Source organism: Enhydra lutris, unplaced genomic scaffold, assembly GCF_002288905.1.
Source record: "Enhydra lutris kenyoni isolate GAN:26980312 unplaced genomic scaffold, ASM228890v2 scaffoldscaffold9, whole genome shotgun sequence".
NCBI classification, from domain to species: domain Eukaryota; kingdom Metazoa; phylum Chordata; class Mammalia; order Carnivora; family Mustelidae; genus Enhydra; species Enhydra lutris.
The window spans coordinates 66,030,617-66,052,953 of record NW_019154093.1 but is presented as its reverse complement, the minus strand read 5'-3'; the positions used below and the strand labels follow the sequence as shown (position 1 = coordinate 66,052,953).

The 22,337-nt window shown below is 41.5% G+C and overlaps 1 protein-coding gene across 4 annotated transcripts in view; it reads right to left on the bottom strand.

Annotated features, from left to right (window-relative positions):
* Positions 1-269: 269 nt before the first annotated feature.
* LOC111143004 (cell division cycle 14A) overlaps positions 270-22,337 on the bottom strand; it is a 173,462-nt gene continuing 151,394 nt past the window's right edge. For 2 of the 4 annotated variants that reach the window (XM_022496392.1, XM_022496394.1), the window contains one exon: positions 21,463-21,997. In XM_022496392.1, the coding sequence (XP_022352100.1) occupies positions 21,547-21,997 (451 nt within the window). In that variant the 3' untranslated portion in view covers positions 21,463-21,546. Of the gene's footprint in view, positions 2,604-5,713; positions 5,827-21,462; positions 21,998-22,337 lie in introns of those variants that run through there. The other 2 variants (XM_022496395.1, XM_022496396.1) reach the window with 2 other exon arrangements.

The following is a 22,337-nucleotide window of genomic DNA, read 5'->3' as shown; positions in this document are numbered from 1 at the left end:
ATTTTTGAAAGACAAAAGAGAAGGGCAAAACCTCAGAAACATCACAACCCAAAGAGATCCAGTTTAATGCATAAAATATCTTGAATAAATAGTGCAGCTTCTTCTTCTCAAGCTGGCTCTTCAGGACATACATCCAAGTGGTGAGGTTCGTTCCATCTGATTTTTTTCCATAATTTCTCCTTTAAGAAAAAAGGCCATTCTTCTCAAAAGGCACTGATGACCAGTGGATCACCCAATAGTCATAAATGACCAAGTAGGACCCAAAATCGGATCACAATCAGTGTTTTATTAACAGAAACGAAAATGAAAGCGAGAAAGACAGCAAGAGCCTGACGTTATCCGACTTTTGCGAAAGGCAAAGTCAAAGATTTCTTTGTGCTCATTGTCATACACTTCAAAAAATGGCCACAACCTGGAAAGTCAATGAAAGATAAACTAAAAATCCAGAATGGAGAGGCTGAGACACTTGAAAGGCACCAACCAGATTGGATCAAACATAAAATTACAAAGAGACTTCAGTACATTGATAACTCAAATTTCAAATTATAAAAGTCAGGGAAAACATAAATTGCATAAAACGTTTATTATTTATTAGCAGTGCATTCTTCTACACTTTAAAATAGAACAAAATCTCTTTTGGAAGGTAAACTTCATAACAAAATACATGTCAACAATTTTTGTTTTTGGAGTAGAATTACTTTGCTATATACTTTCTATATTATATACATACACTTCTTGGTTTGTCTCAGTATCTACATGTGTACCGATCATTTTAAGACATACACACGTAGATACCTATGACTAATATACACACATAATCATGGAAAATTTATAGTAGTCAATTTTACAATCATTTTAATAGCTGCACACAAATTAGTGTTCACAGAACTCAAACTGTCAACATGGTTCCCTTTTCCCCACTTCTTGAATGTCATCTGAATTACTTTCCACGGATAATTTTTTTTAAATACTACCATCTTCCTATACAACTAACCAATTTTTTTTTCTTTTTTAACAACTCAAAATATGTTACAATTCTGGCTTTAGAAAAGCTATATGATTTCAGTCCACTTATTTTAATTTTTGACTCCTAAAACATACAATTCATTTTTTTTTCCGTCAGCTTTAGTGCAATTATTTGGTACTGCAGTTACTGAAGTTTAAGTCACGAACCTGAGCCAAACAGTCATTCAAATGCCTTTTTAAAATGGAAAACACGGACATGATGTTTTGCTGAAGCATGTGTAATGGCCTCCGGGTACCCCTTCCCCCTACAAATAAACAGATTATAAATAACTCAGTGGTAGCAAGGTAGAGCACTTCATGTGGATCCATTTAACTGTGTGAGGTGTCTTCTGAGGCAGCATGGGAAAAAATTAGCATCGAAGGCTTCCCAGCTGTCTGGAGAAATGAAGCCTCCGGGCTTCTGAGGCCAAAACACAAGATTATACTCAATAAATGGGCCCTGAACACCTGTAAGGAGGGCCTTCATTCTCATGTCGGGCTTCTGATACGCTAGCTTGTGTGGTAGGTGTTCGTCATCTGTTTCATAGATATCTCCTGTGATACAGAGAACTACTTAGCAGCATCTTTTTTTTTTTTTTTTTTTTTCAGTTTTCTCTCTTCATTGATTTAAAACAGGTGCCAGACCATGTGTGCTTACAGACAACAACCTCATACCAAGCGTGGAATGTCCTAACTGGGGTCAGGGCTCTTGTGAGAGGAGGAGAGAAAAAAAGGCATTTGGAATGTTGAGTCATTTCACACAGAAACAAGCTGTGTTTTCAGGAGAAACATTCAGGGAGTTCTGATCTCCAACTGGATGTTAAATTTTTTTAAAGCCCCCCAAGGATGAGAAATGAAATGGCTCGGCAACAAAAACAAAGGGAAAAGAAGTAGTCTAAATAAGTCCTATCAACCAATCATCCTCCTCTCCCCAGAGATCAGCTTGGATAAACTCATCATATTTGATTGACTCCCCAAAAGGATGAACTGATATGCCCTGTTCAGAATGGGAACATAAAAATCACTTTCTAAAAACTTTCTCCCTTACTTTTTCTTCATAAAGAGGAATTATTGTATTTGTTGTAGACAAAACCATACTAAACAAATTCAAAATACAAATTTTTGGTAGCAAACAGCAAGAAAAATCTAAGTCAAAATATAGTCTAGTTTTTACATAATTTTATATATGTATAAATTTATCAAAATAGTATCTTAAAGTTCACAATACATACATAATGTAACACTGTACATGTAATTGTAATAACAGATGTATTACCGAAATACATTAAAAATAACCTTTCAAGATACCAAATTCAACGTTACAACTGTCTGAGTGTTGACAGCTCCATAAACCTAGTTTCAGTGCATTTAGTGTAGTCATTAGCCAGAGTTTTTCTGGTTTCAAGTCTCTTGAAGGTCTTATGTTAGCACTCTCCTTCATTTAAGGCGGGAAGGCAGAAAGACTCCTCTGACAAGCAGCTGCTCTCTCTCTCTCTCTCTCTGCATTGCTTGTCCAGATGAAGACCTGGTGTCTAAGAGCAGAGCGCTTTCACCGGAGTGGCGGGGGCTTAGTAATGAACATATTCAGACTGAAGGGACTGTGTGGGGGAGAGACAGAAACCCAGGTTAAAGTCCATCACGTGCGAAACTGGTAATACACCTGCAGCTTCCTCCTTCAACACAAGACAGTTTGCATCTATTATATAAAAGATCAATGAAATATACTGAGAAGAAAACAGAAAAGGATGAAAAAAAACCCACAAAGCATTTGCTAAGAATAAGATACTCAATTATGTGATGTGATGGCAAGAAAACCGTATTTTAAAAGGCTTACGATTTGTTCATAGCAGTTAAAAATTGAGTGTTATATGCAAATTGGTGGGTGGCATCAAACTCACTTCTCAGCTTTTATGCAATAATACTAAGTTTGACTCAAAGATATTAAACGACACCTGTAACTGAATTGAGGTTTATTAGAATATACTGTAAGATTATATATACTTTGTTGCATCTAATGCATATCGAATAGTGCTTCTAATGCAGTAGAATTAGCCATCACTTAAATAAATTCCTTAAGAATGCTTGAATTTAGTAGATAGCTTACAAATCCTTTCCATCTAGGGGGATACAGAGCACTACTAGCTTTGAAATCTAAGCTTAAGACCCAAAAGCATTTGTGTAGAAGAATCTTGCAGTCATACACAATAGTGGGCAGCTTTCGAGAAAAATAAATAACGCAAATCCCTCCCACATCATATTAGATAATCACATATAACGAACACGATGGGGATAGGTAATCAAGAACGCACTGATAAGGGGTGCTGGGGTGGCTCAGTGTGTTAAGCCTCCGCCTTCTGCTCAGGCCATGATCTCAGGGTCCTGGAATCGAGCCCCACATTGGGCTCCCTGCTCAGCTGGGAGCCTGCTTCCTTCTCTCCCTCTGCCCCTATCCAGTACGCACATGTGCTCTCTCTCTCTCTCAAATAAATACATGAAATCTTTTTTTTTTTTTAAAGAATGCACTGATAATAGATATTAACCAGGAAAAGATAAAGATAGTTCGAAAAAATTTGCCAGATACTTATTTTTGAGCAGCAAACAGCAGTTAAAGAGAGGGAACACAAAAATTAAAAAAAAAAAAAAAAAAAGAGGGAACACAAATCAGTCTAAACATGAACAAATTCTCTTGCACAATTCTTCTTATCTAGCCCCTCAAAACAACAAAGATTACTTGATTTGCTACCAAATGTCCTTTTCTCCTCCCCCAATAATTCTTTTTCAAACTTATCTGCAGCCTGGTATTCACAGGTCTTCTCAATTCTGAGACTAGTGCATTTTGTTGACAGTAGGCATATCAGTAAAAATAATCTGTTGGGCAAATCATCTACAAAAGGATTCAAACTCTCTTTGTTCACTCTCATTGCTTCACAATCCTTGTGAATTTTATACCCTGTGGGCGGCCATTTACAGCGTCAAAAAGCTATCAGCCTGCCCTCAGAAGGCAAGAGCCCACGCCATCACACAAACATAGAGTGAAAAGTCAGAGGTGTCAACATTCAGTAATGGGCAGAGGGTGCCAGTAACACTGTACAAAAGCAAAGCAGGAGGCGAGGAGTGGGAAGGGAAGGTTGGGGAGGGGAGTGGTTTCTGAGGCTGCAAGTTTCCAGGAAGAGGGGAAATGTGAAGAGGGAGAATGGAAATGTTAGGAAGAATGGAAAAGGTTGACAGGTTGATTTTCTCACTACAGAATGGTTTATGCCAAGCATTCAGAACAGGGGAGACGATCAAGAAGTAGGGCACTATTGGGGCACCTGGGTGGCTCAGTGGGTTCACCCTCTGCCTCGGCTCAGGTCACAATCTCAGGGTCCTGGGATCAAGCCCCGGATCAGGCTCTCTGCTCAGCAGGGAGCCTGCTTCCCACCCTCTCTCTCTGCCTGCCTCTCTGCCCACTTGTGATCTCTGTCTGTCAAATAAATAAATAAAATCTTAAAAAAAAAAAAAAAGAAGTAGGGCATTATCCTTTAAGTAGGCTTGAACTCATGGAGAGCCCAAGAGGTAAGCCAGAAAGTCCAATAAAACCAGTATAATAGGGGCGCCTGGGTGGCTCAGTGGGTTAAAGCCTCTGCCTTCGGCTCAGGTCCTGGGATTGAGCCCCACATTAGGCTCTCTGCTCAGCGGGGAGCCTGCGTCCCTTCCTCTCTCTCTGCCTGCTTCTGATCTCTGTCTGCCAAATAAATAAATAAAATCTTAAAAAAAAAAACAGTCTAATGTCTTGAAGCCCTCGTACATTTAATGTGTAGGCCCACCAGTTGCCCTCCTAACTAACAATCAGAGCTTCAAAGTGGACTCTGACTTTTCTGGCTGCTTTTTCCTAGTTTCTTCTGAAGTCTGGCAAGTAGGCAGGGAGGGCAGAGCCGTAGGGTCTCCCCAGCGGCAAGACTGCAAAGTGTGCATGCTGTACGCGGGCCAATGCTTTCGTAGGAATAGTTAAATGTGGCTTTTGTTCCAATTAGAAAAGTTATTCATGCTACCACTGACAGCAATTATGTAGCTCCTCAGATTGCCATAAATTTAGAACAGAGTTGTTTTTGCAAGCACCCCTAAAGTTCCATCAGTTCTCAATAGACAGAGATCTAGCAAATGAACAGACACCAGGCAAGTGGCCTTTGTTAAATTTTCTTCCAGGTAAGGTATTTTTAATATGTATCAATATATAGGGGGTAAATATGTTTGGGTACCTATCTTTCTTTCTTTCTTTTTTTTTTCTTTTTTAAAGATTTTATTTATTTATTTGACAGACAGAGATTACAAGTAGGCAGAGAGGCAGGCAGAGAGAGAGGAGGGAAGCAGGCACCCTGCTGAGCAGAAAGCCGGATGCGGGGCTCGATCCCAGGACCTGGTATCATGACCTGAGCCGAAGGCAGAGGTTTTAACCCACTGAGCCACCCAGGCGACCCTCCTATCTTTCTTTCTTTTATGGAATCGTGATGCCCCTGGAAAACAGTCTAGAATAATTTTAGGGATATCTATCATACGTATGAAGTAAATATTCACATTTGCCTCCGGGCAGAAGCCTCTCCTTACACACAGCAGAGATCGTAAACCCGGCTGCTGTTTAATCCAACCTGCAGATACTGTCCCCCACAATCCCTACTGCCTCCCTTCGCCTCCCACCCAGTGTGCTCACTTCATGTTGCCTCACCGGCTCTGGATCCTCCTTAAACAAATAAAGACATAGTTTGGCTGAAGAATGGACCTTCTGTCATGCTGGTTAATTCATTCAACAAATCATTATTAAACAGCAACAGTATACATTTGGCCCTGGGGGATAAAAATAAGAGACCCAGATTCTTCCATGGTTTCTTTATATGGTGTAAAGAAAGTTAAAGGAAATAATACATCGGGCTTAACAAATTATTCTGACATCAGCATTTCGGAACAAGTACCTTCCTTTCATTTTCAATCTAAAACAAAAATCTTAATGGAAGTGGAGTTAGGGAAGAAAGAGAACTGTTAAAGTCTAGGAGATGTGTTCACTCGAAAAAACCGTAACTAGTATTTCAAGGCCTTTTCACTGCGGAAGCAATCATGTGGGATGACAGTGGAATTTAGATTCCACACGCTTCCATGATGGGCTGTGTCAAGGGCCTCTGGCTCGTCTGTTAGCTGTATCCTAAAGTTACCAATAAATAGCCCAGAAAACACAATAACCAGTTATTAGCATTGCTAATTTTTATAGCAAAGATGCAAATGTATTTTGTACTCCATAAACATTTGAAAAAACTATTGATTTTATTATTCAGGAAACAGATTAAAGTACCACTGTCTGGAATTCTTAATAAACTAGATCTATGACTGAAGAGGTCCATTACTCTATGATAGACACTGAGTACTTCCTACATACCAGGTACAGTTCTAAACATTTTATATGTATTACATTTATATATGTAAAATGAGTCATTTTACAGATGAGGAGATCGAGGCACAGAGAGGTGAAGGGCTTTGCCCTAGGTCACACAAGGAGGAGGCGGTGGAGCTCCGCAGTCTGGCTTAAAGCCCAAACCTCTGGACACCACAGTACAACACCTCAAGACACTTCTAGCTTTTGTCCTGTGGTCACTACATAGTCAACTGGACATCGTCTGTCACCCTAACATAGAAAAATAATAACCGGAAGCAGGCTATGAGCCTGGGTGAGAAAAGAAATATTAAATTACAAAAAGAGAAAGCAGTATGTATAATACTATTAAGGAGATACAGACATTTTAAAATGAAAAATCCTTTTAGGACTGAATCCAAAGTAATTTTCAGGAATATGTTAAAAAGAAATTTTCTTTACAAAAATACCTAAGCTTAAGTACTCCGATTAAAGTTATAATTCTGCTTGGCCAATGTTTATCATAAAAATTAATACCCAATGCATCTGAAATTTTTACAAAAATTCAGGAATGACAATGGATATGGTTATGAAGAAGGGGCACCTGAGGTGTAAATATTACTTTACAAGGTAGCGCTTATTTATAAATGTATAATTTCTCAAACAGGATATTCAAGTTCCTGAGCCAGTAATTTTGACCTAAGCTAAGACCAGATCAAGTCTGTTATGAATATATGGTGTTTTTTATAGTGTGAATACCATAAAACTAATAATACAGTAATATTCAGCCTGCAAAATAAGGATAAAATTACCTTACACTTGCAGCCCCCAAAATTTTTATGTCAAAATATAAGCTTCCATCAAGAAGTCTTGTTCCCTGAAAGCAGTTAGATTTGACATAAAACAAAGTGTTAGGTAAGGAGATCAAGACAATTTGTTCTGTTCTGGAAATTTGCTACTAATCTGTTTTGGCAGATGTAGGTAGTGACTTTAAAAATTTAGCTGTTCTGGAGGTGTTTCTTTTTTAAACAGCCCAGTTACCTAATCATGGTAGAAAAATGTCTAATAATTACAGATATAAATACTGTAAGATGGTTAATAAATACAGTTATGCATGACTATCAAAAACAGCAAGCTGTAAAGAATAATGAAAAATTTAGGTCTTTGCTACCAAATGAATGAAATGACGTCTTTATGTTCAAATAACTTAGAACAAAGGCCCTATGACCTGGAATGTGAGTTTCCTGCTAGGTCAGTATCCTGACTCACAACCACCATGGGCTCTTGCCACACTGACCTTTTGTTTCCTGCATTTCCCCATCTTGCCAAGTCCCTTAAGGAAGAGAAAGTAGTCTACTTTGCTACCCTTGGTTTCAGTTCTAACTCAGAGGCAAAAAGCACCTTTCAAAGTGGTTTGTTTTCATGGCATAGATAATAGAAAGAAAAAAAAATACGTTTGGCAATATGGTATCTTATTTTATATATAACTCCAGTATTGAATTTTAATGAACAAATGGGGAAAAAATAAACACTGAGGAATAATAAGGTTATCTATAAATGCCTCTATACTCTGGGGTCCTTTATGGCTTTGCAAGAAAGAGTTTCTGGTTTTTGCACTGCTTGAAAGTTACCAACACACAAAATGTGCTCACAGATACCCATTTCCACAAATGTGTTTTCAGAATACTGGAAGTTTTTGCCCTTGCTAACATAATAATACTTCTCCAATAACACTAGTAGAGAAACATAGCTGGATAAGGTTTTATTGGCATTATATTAACACAAAGAGGCTAAGGTTTTTTTTATAAAATCAGCCTTGAAGGAGGTGCAAGCATTTTTCTATAGTGTTCTCGAAGCATTTTGGAGACCCCAAGATTTAACAAGCCAATTTCGGTTAAATAAAATGCTATATAAAATAGTCTTTCACCTTCCTACCTAACTTTTAATAGATTCTTTTTTTTCTGAGTGAACTTCATCTGTGCTTTTCAACAATCACAAAAAGCTCAATTGTTAGATGACAGATTGTTGTTGACACTCTATTTGACTCAGCCAACCATTCGTGAGTGTTTCCAGTTCGTTTGAACTCTAAAATTACACTGATGCAAGCTCGGTTAAAATGTATTGTCTCTTACTTTAGTAAAGCCACATTTCTAGAAGAAAAGAAAAAAAAAAAAACCTCTCAGATAACTGTATATTAAAGCTAAAACTGAAAATCTGTTTTCTGTTCTGTTAGTGCTTCCTGTGCTATGGGTGATAATGGGCTCCTAAGCACCTTCGCTCTTTGCTTTGCATTCACGGTCCTAGATATATTATCCAATCTTTAGTTCAATAAATATTTATGAGGCACTCACTATACTTTGGAACCTGAGACAACAAAGATGCCCTCTAAGAAGCTTGAAAGCCAGCAGAGAGAAGAGAGAATCACATACAGTTTAACTAGAATATGAGAGCAGCGGTGGAGGGGCTATGAACGAAGCCCCACGAGAGTGGAGAAAGATGGGTCACAAGTGCTGCATCAAAAAGGTCACTATAGGGGTGCCTGTGTGGCTCAGTCGTTAACGTCTGCCTTCGGCTCAGGTCGTGATCCTGGGGTCCTGGGATTGAGCCCTGCATTGGGCTCCCTGCTCAGCAAGCCTGCTTCTCCCTCTCCGACATCCCCTGCTTGTGTTCCCTTTCTCTCTGTGTCTCTCTCTGTCAAATAAATAAATAAAAATCTTCAAAAAAAAAAAAATATATATATATATAACGGTGGAACCAGGCCAGGAATTCTAAAACCACACAGAGATGAGGAAAAGCAGAGTGACCAGCATGCACTAGGGTTCGGGCATGAGGCAGGATGTGGCGCTCCTGCAGAGTACCCAGCATGCCTGGCGGGATTTGCTGGAGAGAGATGGTGGGGGGTGGGGCACAAGGTCTGTCTGGGAAGGGCCCTAGTGGCAGGCCACAGGTTCCAGACAGGACCCCACAGGCACAGCAGAGACAATGAACAATTTGGAACATAGGAACGATTCAATCAGTGTGTCTTACAAATCTAACCCTGGCAGCAGTATAGAGAAAAGATGGAAGTTGAGAGACACTTAAGGCAGGAAGAAAATTTAAAGGGCTATTCTGATAGTTCTGAAGACCTCAATTAGGGCAACAGTGATGAGAATGGAAGAGCAAAAACCAGACATCTCAGAGGGATGGCTGATAGGACTGAGTGGCTCTATGTGCAGAGGGAAAGGCAGGAGAGTGTCAAAGAAGATACCAGATTTCTAGCTTGGGTGATAGTTACTAAGGCAGGAAATGAAAGGAGGAGCAGGCAGTTGAAGGAGCATGTATTCTGTCCCAGGTAATGCCCATAAGAAATTAGACACGTAGATCCAATGCCCAGGAGATGATATGTAGGCCAAGGTCAGAGTCTTGGGAAAAATCATGAAGGGGCAGGCAGAGGAAGACAGACAGGTAATAGTTTAAAGGAGAGGGAGGGAAAGAAATGGGAAAAGAGCATTCCAAAACTCAAAGGAGACAAAAAATAATGGACAAAAAGGGTGGTTGACATTGTCAAACGCTGCAGAAAGACTAAGAGGGAGATCATCTGATATGGCCTTAAAGAAGTCAAGGGCAGCCTGTGGGGGAGACCTTCACCAGAATGGGGGGTTGCCTCTCTTGCCCCAAGTTTGCAGATAAAGAGATGTTGTGGGCTTCTGGGTGGCTCAGTTGGTTAAGCATCTGTCTTTGGCTCAGGTCATGATCCCAGGGTCCTGGGATAGAGCCCCATGTGGGGGCTCCCTGCTCAGTGGGAAGTCTGCTTCTCCCTCTCCCTCTGCCCCTGTCCCTGCTTGTGCTCTCTAGCTCTCTCTCCATCAAATATATAAATGAAATCTTATCTGAAAAAAAAAGGAGACATTGTGAGAGGTGACAGGACTGAGGGAAGTGATTGGTGAGACCACTCTGACCAATTCAGATATACCTGTTTGTAGTGAGGAGATAGGAAAATGGAGGGTAAGAGACTCAAGACATAAAGGAGGAAGGAAGTGGATGAGGCAACTCCCTAGAATGGTTTGGGAAGAACAATACAGGGGACTAAAATTACCATGGGTCAATCGTAATGATTCCTATAATCCAAAGGGAAGAAAAAAAAAAAAAGAACAAGTCAGATGCAGGTACACTTTGAGGTAAAGAGGACAGTAAAGGGAAATCACTCCTGATAAATTCTAGGTTCAAGGCAAAGTCAACCAGCCCCGGGAGGCTGGAGTGACAGTGTTAACAATGAATGTTGAGAAGTTTTGGAACAGCCGGTGTGAGGAAGAGCAAGGGAGCCAAAATGGGATAACTAAAGTACTCATGAGCACTGAAGGGCCAGGCACTAGAACTTCATTTGAAATGGAGTCAGTTGGCAGCCAGGTGATGGCATTTTCACCAATTGTGCTTAGAAAGACTCAGAACAGACAGGAAATGGTCGGATTGATCTTATTTTGGAGGCTAGCAATCAAGTGGCTACAGAAGGAAGTCCCAAGTATAACAGAATGTTGGAAAGAGAAAGCAGAAAGGACTCTGTGGGTCACAGAAGGCAGGGAACCGAGAGGGCTGGGGAGGCAGGCAGGGGTCATAGAGAGGTCATGGGGAAGGGTTAGTAGTGGGTTAACTGTCTGAGAAGAGCCTCCCAGGATTCAAGGTACCAGAAGCAATGTGCTGAGTGATGAAAAGGTCAATGAAATGGACTTCCAAGTGAATAAAAATAAAGATCACCCGAGTTAAGAAAGTTTAAAATAGAGTAGCTGTGAGACTTTAGTCACGTCACTGACTCTCTGAGTCCTGATATCCTTATCTTTAAATTGTGGACTAAATCAATAAGATAATGTATATAGGAAGCGGCTAGTCCAATGCCTGGCACAGCGGAGTGACTCACTGAGTCACCGATGAAGATGACTGTCACGATCAGGAAGACGTTCTAAAGAAACTTAGCAGTAGCTGCAAAGTAAAGCCAGAGTCCTCAAGGCATGAAGGTAAGTAGATGGCAGTGATGTGGACAAAAGGAGCAGGAGATCACTGGGTGGAGTTTTCAAAGGAGAGGAGAGTCTAAAGTCAGTATTTAAAACGTCAGAAGCCAGCATTTACTTCTCACCGTAAAAATTTGGGAGTTACCAGAGGGAAAGCAATTTGAACTTAGGGGGTGAATAAGGGGAATTAGGCTGGAATAGGGCAACCTTCTTTTGCTCACTTTCAAATAGACACATTTTAATTTTCTCTTAGTTTACTGCTTGCGACGGTCTTAATGTTTGTCTTTCCCACCACCTCCAAATTCCCGTGTTGAAACCCTAATCTGCAGTAGGATGGTATTAGGAAGGAGCTTTCGGGAGACAATGAGGTCCTAAGAGTGGGCACTCCATGAATGGGATGAGTTTTCCTATAACTGAGGCCCAGAGAGTGAGCTCTCTCACCCTCACAAAGCCAAGTGAGGATAAAGTGTGTGGGGGAGGGGCACGGGGCTGGCGCAGTCGGTTAAGTGGCTGACCCTAGGTTTTGGCTCAGTTCATGAGATCAAGCCCCACGTCAGGATCTTGACTCAGTGCTTCAGATTCTCTCTTCCTCTCCCTCCTGCATAAATAAATAAAATCTTTTTTTAAAAAAAATGCACGGGAGAAAAGGCACAACAGGGTGCAAAAACAGCTTTTTTACGGCCCACAAACAAATCAAGTCACGGCGGTGGGTCACTGGCCATGGAGCAGTGGTGGCCTTGTGTTCCATTCCTGAGGGTCTACAGGCCCCAGGCCGCAGGACTGAAACTGGGGCTGGGATCAGGCTCTCCCACCTGGGAAGGGGGCTGGAGAAGAGGCAACCAACCGCCCTGGGGCCAGGGTTTATGCAGCGCTGCATCCCTGCCTCAAGAAGCCAGCCTGTGGGGCTCAGCAAGGGACAGAGCCTGGGTCCTGAGCTCTGTTTCTAGACTCAAAGACCCGGGCTTGGGGGGAGAGGGGGCAGGTCAAGGGGAACCAAGAAGAAAGCCAGTGGGTGAGGAAGGGAAATCACAGAGAGAGGGGAGAGAAGCAAAAACTTCTATCCAGTGTAAACCTACAAATGACAATTCTAAAATTCTAAATTCTAAAAATTCATGACACAAGGAACATGAACACCAAGAGAACTAGCAAAGCCTCCAGCCAGGAGAGGAAAGCTCACGTATTGCTAAAATGCAAATAAGGAAACCATCTCATGATGACCTGACATCTGAGATCCTCAAGGTGAAAACATGAAGAATACCCATAAAAAGGATGAGAAGTTATAAAATAAAAATAGGCAGGCCCAAAGAAAAACAGATGGCTGTCCTAAAGAATGGATAGAAACGCTGGAAATAAAAGACAGAGCCGTTGAAACCAAAAGGTCAGTAGGTTGGGGATACCTTCCAGAATGGACACAGTTAAAGGAGAATTAATGGTTTGGGAAAGAGCAGGAGGAATCCAATCAGAACACAACCAGAGTAACCGAATTTAAAAATGTAAAGCAGAAGGTAAGAAATGCTGAGGACGGACTGAACATAAGTCTAGGGGGTGTCACAAAAGGAGAAGTAGGGGACAGGCAGGTAATGTCCAAGAAGAAAATGCCTAAGGACTTTCCATTACTGAACAAGCCAGCAGCCCTGAGATTGAAAGCAGACACTGAGGCTCCAAAATAGAAACTATACTGAGTCTGTACCTAGGTATATTATGGTGAAATTGTAGAACTTCAGGGGAAAAGAGACAAATCTCAGAAAAATTGGTTTTGTTCTTCAACCAAAGAAGCTTTTTAAGCAAAGGACATTAGGAAACTGGTATTTCAAGCAGATTCTGGCAGTACTGCAAAGCCAGATAGAAGGGACCAGAAAAACGAGGGCGGACGATCAATTAGGCCAGAAGATGCCCTCATGGAGTTTCCATCTAATGGGAGGCAATGGTTTATGTCTTTCACGTTCCTCCATTAAAAAAATACTGCACTTATGGTAGACATATATATAGTAGATAATTTTTTTAACTGGACAAGTGTTTATACATATATAAAAATCTCTCTGCTCCTGGCCAAATTAACGAATAAAGCAAGATTAGAATGACTCTTTTCTATTGAGTTAGCAGTGTTTTTGGTATCGCCTAAGAAAGGTGTCAAATTAAATTGAACAACGAAGGCAATAATTCTGATGTACTTGAGATTAAAGTTCTGTATTTGAAAGAGTCCTTTCAAATGGAGAGTTAAACACAGCTGACTGGCTTTGTACAGCAAATTAATGTAAACCATGGTTTAACCCTGGAAACTGAAAAGATCCTTAGCTGTATCCACAAACACAGTGTGTACCTAACAGTTTATATGCAAAGTTAAAGGCACCATATGAACCACGCTGATCTCAAACAATTTGATACTTTGTCAAGTAACAATCTCAGTCCCTTGGAACAAAAGAATACCAATGCCGAATAAAGGCCAAAGATGCAGTTCAAAGATGGAGCTCATGTTCTCGGTATTAGTAACATCCTTTAGCTGAAAATTCCATCACATTTAAGGTAATGCCACAACACAGAGAGAAGAGGGGAAAACCACAGCAACTTAAATGTTTATACAGGTTAGAAAGCTGGTACTGATCCTTAGTATTAAATGTAATATTTAATCTTTAAGATTTGTGATTCAAGATCATATTTAAAATCACAACTGGGGGGGCGCCTGGGTGGCTCAGTGGATTAAGCTCTGCCTTCGGCTCAGGTCATGATCTCAGGGTCCTGGGATCGAGCCCCGCATCGGGCTCTCTGCTCAGCGGGGAGCCTGCTTCCCCCTCTCTCTCTCTGCCTGCCTCTCTGCCTACTTGTGATCTCTCTCTGTCCAATAAATAAAAAAACTTAAAAAAAAGAATTAAAATCACAACTGGATGACAGTTTGTAGAGTGGGGAACAGGCAGAGAGGAAAGACATGAAGGTTAAATCCAGAAAAGCTATTAACATCCCATTGGAAAGTGGAAGCATTTTATTGGGAACGAATGTTCAAACAATCAATAAGTAGCTCATCGCTGTCACACAAACATTACTCCAAAGTAAAAATGAAGCAAGCTCTCATGCACGTGCCGATCACTCAGATTTCCACCAAACTGGGCATTTTACTGAGCTGGATCCAGTATTTTGATCTTATTCCAAGTCCTACTCTAAGGATCATTAATTCCTTATATAAGTAAAAATATATAATTTATATTTATATTTATATATATTTTCTGACTCATGCCAGAACACAGAAGAACTTAACCTACTCACAGGCTATCAGGGCTGGTCTGGCCCTGGTGAAATCTGAGACAGAGAACACAGAGAACAAACTACTCCCTACCAGAGTAGATGTAGGTGAGGGACAGACAAAATGGGAGAAGGGGAGTGGGAGATGCAGGCTTCCAGTTATAGAACGAGTAAGTCACAGGGATGAAAAGTACAGCATAGGAGTATAATCGATGGCATTGTCATAGCATTGTATGATGACAGATGGGAGCTACACTCGTGGTGAGCACGGCAGAATGCATAGAGATGTCAAATCACTGTTGTACACCTGAAAGTAATGTAACCATGTGTGCCCATGTGTCCACGTCAATAAAAAAGAAGCGCGATAACCAACAAATAAATGTAAAGGGACAAAAGTAATATTGGAGGCAAAAATTCAAGTTGCCTTATGATTACCAAAAAATAAATAAATTTGCGATGGGGAACTCATCCACAGAGAGCAGATTAACCAGCGGAGTACAAACACGGCTGCTCCCTCTCACTCAGGGGACGGCATTCATGACAATTTCAACATAAGGAGAATGCTAGGGTCAAACAGTAAGTACACACACAATAGTTCACTTCAATTTTCCTTTCAAATGCAAACCAAAGGAATAGTTTTTAATTCCTTCCTGTGTCTAGTAGTATGTTAGAAACCATAAACTATAGAAGAACTTTATGAAACTTAATATACTGACAAAGAAAGTCTAAAAGCTGGAGACAAGTCTCATATATCTGGACAACAGGTAAACTGACACAGAGGCTCAGGTATGTAATAAAAAGAGCACCTACTAATGAAGTACTAAATATGCATCACGGGCAGGAACAAGAGAGAGGTTAAAAAGGAAAACATCGGGTGGGGCCGGTTTCCGGAGGAAGGCTTCAAAGAGTAGGTGGAAGGTAGCATATCTCTTTAAGAATCAGAAACTGGTGAAGAGGGCGTGGGGGGGGGGTGGTTCAAGAAAGGGTTTTCCAAAGGCCAAGAGGTGGGCAATAATGAGAACCTAGTGGGGAAAGAGGCCAAGGGAACCCACTCAGGGACAAGCAGGGTAAATAAGGTACAGAGATACGAGAAGGGGACCTGAGGAAAAAAGGCCTGGAAGCTCAGCAAAGGAGCTTCAGGATTACTGTTCTAGCACTGGGGGTCCTGGTCACCCTTTTTTTTTTTTTTTAAAGATTTATTTATTTATTTATTTATTTGACAGACAGAGATCACAAGTAGGCAGAGAGGCAGGCAGAGAGAGAGAGAGGAGGAAACAGGCTCCCTGCTGAGCAGACAGCCTGATGCGGGGCTTGATCCCAGGACCCTGGGATCATGACCTGAGCCGAAGGCAGAGGCTTTAACCCACTGAGTCATCCAGGTGCCCCTCCTGGTCACTTTTGAACAGGTGAGTATAACAATGAGATCAGTTCTTTCTTACCTGACAGTGTTTTAAAGTGGGCTTGGAGAACTATAGATCAGGGGCCAAATCCAGCCCATCCACTATTTTTGTGAATCAAGCTTCGCTGAGAAACAACCATACCATCTGTTTATGTATCGAGTTGAAGAGTTGGGACACAAAGCCAAAACACTCTCAGGCCCTTGACAGAAAGAGCCTGGGCCCCTACTTACAGTACGAATTAATGAAGAGACTGAGTTAGGAAGATCATCCATGAGGCTAACCCAAAAACAACAAAGATGAGAGAGCAGCAGAATAGAGGAAAGTGGGGAAATTCCAAGAGACAGTGAATGGCCTCATCGACATCACCTGCAACATCGTCGTGAGAACATCTCTGGAAACGTCCAAAGACCAGTATGTACGAGTGAGTAGCAAAGCTTCGTAGAAGCTACTGCGTAGGAACAGTAGTAAAATCACAAAAAGGGTTTTAATAGGTGATGCCCAGAAGGGTTTTAATATGTGATGCTTTCTGAAGAACCTTATCACAGAGCAACTTATCTTATTTATACTTATATACCCTACCCATCAATACAACAAAAGCTTATTCCAAAAGGCCACTCCATACAGCAAAGCTTAATGTGACCCCGTGACCAAATTGACGAAAAGTTCTTCGTAACCAACCTGACTCTACATATACATACATCTGTATGTATATATATTTTATAGCAAAGCACATTATTTTACAACTCCTCAAAAAGCTCGCTGTATAAAAAAGATCTATAAAAAACATCTATAAAAAAGATGTTTACTAAGGACCACAATTTTCCTCTGGGTAGTTAAGTTTTCATTTACAAAGATAAATACATCATTTAAAAATTAATTATAAAATATGGTAGATCTGTTGGTCATATATGATTATTTAATAGCATCAATACTATTGTGTACAGTAAATAAAACATGCAATAATTGTTGACCAAGCACAGTGTTTACCCAAGGACACCTGCTGAAGCAGAGACGGAGGACAGCAGACAGGGCTCAAACCAGTCTCCCTGCCTTGAGGGTTTCCACCAAGAGCTGTCCTGCACACGACTGCCAGAAATGTCTTCATCAGATCGGATCTGATCAAGTCACTCTGCTGACAAGATTCCGACCGCTCACGCTGCACTTCCCGGTTTGGCTTCAGCTTAACTTTCCGGCCTCATCTACAGGTGACTTCCCCTGACTTTTTACATTGGAACACTCACTGCTCTTAAAACAATGATAGCTAGCAAGAATTGAGCACCATCTGTAAGCAACTGGGTAAACTACTGCATATGATTTACCTCCTCAGCTAATGATCAACCACCCTATTACAAAGATTTTATGATCACTACCCCATACCCTTCAAGGCCCCACTGTCACACAAACTCCTTTCCAAGTACACAGCTCTATGTTGTGTAAATTTCGCAAAATTCTTATTTGCCTTCTTTATCTTACATAGGTCCCACCAAATTGTATAAGCTTCAGGGTGCACAAAACCTAGATATGCCCCTGTTTATTTTCATTCCCATTATTCACTTTACTGAGGCTCAGCAAGGTTAAATAACCTGCCAAAATATTCACTATAAGACATGGCAAGAGAGAAAATTTGAACCCATGTCTACCTGTCTTCAGAAGCTTAGGTCTAACTATAGTACAAGGCTGCACTTCTGGTCTTATAGACTGCAATGCTGACTGCAATGACCATTTCTCCTCTTCCTATTTTCATCACTAGATTTCCAGCAGGCTCCTATTCATCCTCCAAACCCCAATTAAAGTGTTACCCTTTCTCCACATCTTTACTTAACCTCTCCTGAAACAATGAGATATTCTTTAGCTAACCCTGTCTTTTAAACACCTGCCACAGTATGTGTGACATAATATAATCAAAAAGAATATGCTTTTTGGAGTCAAACTGACCTAGGTGTAAATTATGCCTCTGCATATTCATGGTACAATCAGGCCTAGGACAAAATATTTTACCTCTCAAACCCTTAAGTTCTTAATCTTTAAAATGGAGGCAATAATTTTTAACACATTGACTCATGTAAACACCCAACCACTCATTCAAGAAATACTTAACAAGTGCCTACTGTATGCTAGGCACAGAGCATACAACTATGGCATAGAAAACAGAGGCATAGTCCTTGCCCGCACAGAGCTTACAGTCTTAGTGGGGGATACAGAGAAATGAACAGACGGTTAAAATGCAGAGCGAGGAGAGTATTGATTTAGACCAAGGCAGGGTATAGAAGAGCTTATGGGGAAGGGATCACGACCTAACCCAGACTCCAGGGGTCAGGTAAGGACAGCGGAGATGAATAGCAATTCAGCAGCAAGTCTCTTAAAAATAAAACAGAGCAAATATTCAAGACAGATACTGCAAGTAATTTTAATTTAATAAAATACTTCCACCCCACCCACACCATAGTCACACGTCCCTCATTCCTTAAGCATTTGAAAACTCCTCTGAATGTCAGGGAGGGAAAACTGATTTTTTTTTTTTTTTTTTTACAGTGAGTAGGTTAATAAATATGAAACCTTGTGCATTGCCCTGGGCAGTACAAACCTTGAGGCTCACAGAAGAGGCCAAATAAATAAAAATAAAATCAGATGGTTTCTCAGCTTTCTGTCACCACCAGAAGAATTCCTTAACATTTGCTCTTGTTTTCTGTGTTAAAGCGTTTAATGACAGAACAAGGAAATCATTTTTACATTTTTCTGGGGGCTGAACTGCCGCATAAAGTGAGAGAGCAATTGCAGCTTTCAAGAGATGCTAATTGCAGCTTCTAAAATATTAGACTCCCTCTAAACACACGTCACCCTCATCCCCTAGGAGTTTCTGGGTCTTTCTTAAAGGTGCTGGGAGGATATTGCTATACAGACTTCCTTTCCTACCCAAGGATTTGAAAACATTTCTGTTGAGTGATTTATTCCTTGCTCTTCAGGGGCCACATGCCCCACAGCTTAGGAAGCCCTGGAGAGAAAGACCACCTTCTTTAGGCAAGAAACCCACAGTGAGAAAAGCTGTTTTGGACCGATAAAGGGAAACAACTCACCACCTCCCGCTTTATCCCACATAACATGGGAATTTCCATCTGAATTTAGACTTTCTACCAGCAAGCTAGCAGGGTAGGACCTGGGAGCCTTCCCTCCCACAGAGGTTTTTTAGGCAAAGATGAAGGAGCAAAAAGTCAGCTCTAAGAGACCTGCGACTTCTTACTTCCCGGGAGGGCAAGAAGGAGGAAAATGTTGTCATGCTGGCAATTCTATTTATAAATGCTTCTCTTTACAATAAGATGACAAATTTAAGAGGCAGAAGAGGGGAACAGCAGCAGCTGCCCACACAGACTATTACTTTAAATTTAATTATTGGAAAATCATTCTATTCAGGCCAGGAGAGGGATGTGGAGGAGGAGGAGAGGTGAAGACAAATAATAAAATATGGAATGACACCAAAAACTAAATTATATAAATATGGGAGGTGGGGAGATCAACATTCACCCAGAGATGTATCCCTATACTTCAACTAGCCAAGAGGAAAACTGAGATCCAGAAACTACTCTTCCAGAAAGAGTAGAACGTTATTCATTGTCAAGCTCCTGATGCTTTTAGTATTCAGCTGCAAATGTAGATTTCACTAACTCTTTAGCCACGAAATCAGCAAGATATGTATGTAATTACCTACATATCTGTATGTGTAACACTGTTTCTGAAAATGAACAGATCTGTACTCCGGTCTAAAAATGAGGCTGACCCACAATCCGCATACGAAAATGCTGACAATTTTGACTCCAGCTGGGAAGCACATGATTTGTAAACCTTGTTGTGAAAAGGGAAATACCTATGATTTTCCATCGAACCCCCGAATTACTAAGATTAAAGTTTTACCAATATACCTATACCCATAATAGAGTGGGATCAGAGGCAAATTACGGGGTGGAGTGGGCTGGCAGTTGCTTGGGGCCCTGATCTACACAGGAATCTAAAATAATGTTGAAAAATATCATGGGGAATAAAATCTTATGGGGAAAATTATACAGTTGACCCTTGAACAATGCATGGGTTGGGGTGCTGGCTCCAACCCGGTCAAAAATCTGCACCCCCAAAACTTTTGATTCCCCTAAAACTTAACTAGCAATAGCCTACTGTTGACAAGAAGCCTTAGCAAGAACATCAACAATTAATATATGTATTATATACTGTATTCTTACAATAAAGTAAACTAGAGAAAAGGAAATGTTATTTGGAAAAATCATAAGAAAGAGAAAACATACTGTACCGTATTTATTGAAAGAAATCTGTGAATAAGTTAACCCTTGCAGTCCAAACCTGTGTTGCTCAAGGGTCAACTGTATGTGACAGGAAGGACCGCGTGTGCACAGAAGACGGGAAAAAACCTCCGAAGCGAGGCTGAGGTAGGGATGTGAGTTGTAATGTGTCCAACCAACACACACATGCACTGCATCCTCGTGTTAGGAAAGGTGGTCCCTAAACCACCATCTAAGAAAAGTGGGTCTCCTTAACTATTCCCATGGGGCTACTGTTCCCCAAGAAAGGCACGCTGCCCACCCCCCCGCTCCCCTACAGAAATCAGCCTCTCCCTGGACAATGGCTGAGGACATGTTTGAAGAATAGCGGGCATGAAGGAGTCCGGGTCCCAGCCCTCCCAGGACTCTGGAGCTGCCTTGTGCCCGGACTGGAATCATTCCGATTCATATTTCTTTGATCTCTGAGATTGATTTCTCTTTCCCATTCTGTTCTTGTTCTCTCAACTCAAAGCTCACATTCTCATAGATCTCTATTCCCTTTGAGGCAATCAAAATATGTGACTAAAGTGATTCACAGCATGGGGTAAAGCAACAGATTTGACCGAACAGGGTTTTCTGGTTAAAAGAGGGGGGAGTGCTTGGTAACCTAAATCCCGAGCTCATGGGGAGAATGTGTTTGGCGATCTCTCATCCTGTCTCTGGAAGAGTGATGGCTAATTCTAAACATCTTCCTGATACTCTGCCTTCCCCTCCCCTACATCCCAGATACCGACTTGTGATCCTTCCTTATCAACACCTTCCATTTGCCATTTTGTTAATTCTGCAGGGTCAGTCCCCTGCAGGAAGTGACTTATTCAGGGACCTAATGGTTAGTTCTGAGAAAGGTCCTATTCATTCAGCACCTTCCACATTTAATACTCCGAAATTCATTCATTAACATATGATGTGGAAAAGCGATGATTCCTACCACCACCACAACCAAAGCCAATACCATCTATTGAACGAATCAGCTCCTGGCTTGGCACCAGCTACCCTGAATGAATTGCAAACTTAACTGAAAAGTAACCTGAGTCAACAGTGTCCACGACGAAGGGAATGAAAGCTGTTTCCCTTGGAAGAGAGATCACCTAAAAAGGAGTGGGAGGAGGAGGACCAAAAGAAAGGAAAGAAGAAACCCCAGTTGAAACTTGGCATTTACTTGAAGAGGAGCCAGCAGAATGGACGTGCATAGACAGTTTCACAGCACAGAGGGAAGGCATCACTCAGAAGGCTTCCTTGGCACTGTTAAATTTCTTGGGTGGCAGCCTTGGCTGGGAAGGCAAGGCACAAAAGTTGCGCTCAGGGTTCTGAGGACCAGGAGGTGTTGTCTGCGAACTTACGGGGATCGAACGGCTCAGGAATCTCGCTGAGGAAGAAGAGAGGCCGATGTACGAGGGCCGGAGGAGGGTGGGATGCTCCTCCGTCTTGACGCTGTGGGGGCTCGGCTGGCTGCTCAGGGTGCTCCCGCTGCTGTTGTTGCTTCTGCTGTACTGGTTGTTGTTGAGCTCAGGGTAATTTCTGGCAGGCGGCTGGGAGCTGCCGTTCAAGAGGTTGGTGAGTGGACTGGCTACGAAACCCGCCTTAGAGGACGAGGAGGCCTTTTTGTTCTCTGGCTCCTGTGTTGCGGCATTCAAGTTGCCTAGAGAACTGGCTAGCCGGGAGTTTATGGAAAAGCTGAATGGAAAACACAGGTTGGGGAGGGGGGACATAGACAACGATGTAGACTCATGCGGAGTTCATGTTTCTAAAACACATAATTAGGACATGAGGGGAATGGGATGCAGATAGTTCTGATCAATGCACATGGCGACAGACTGGCTTCCTTATCGCTCTTGGTGATGGTATCATATGGGGCCTTGAGTTACACACATTAACTTCCTGTCTAAGCAGTTAATTAAGATGCAAGAAGCTGGCCTAACCACTCTGACTGGATATGTTGAGATAGAACATCTGGGGGTTCTATGCATCCTGAGGTAGAGAGTAAATGAAGAGGGCCATATAACAGGAGAGCAAA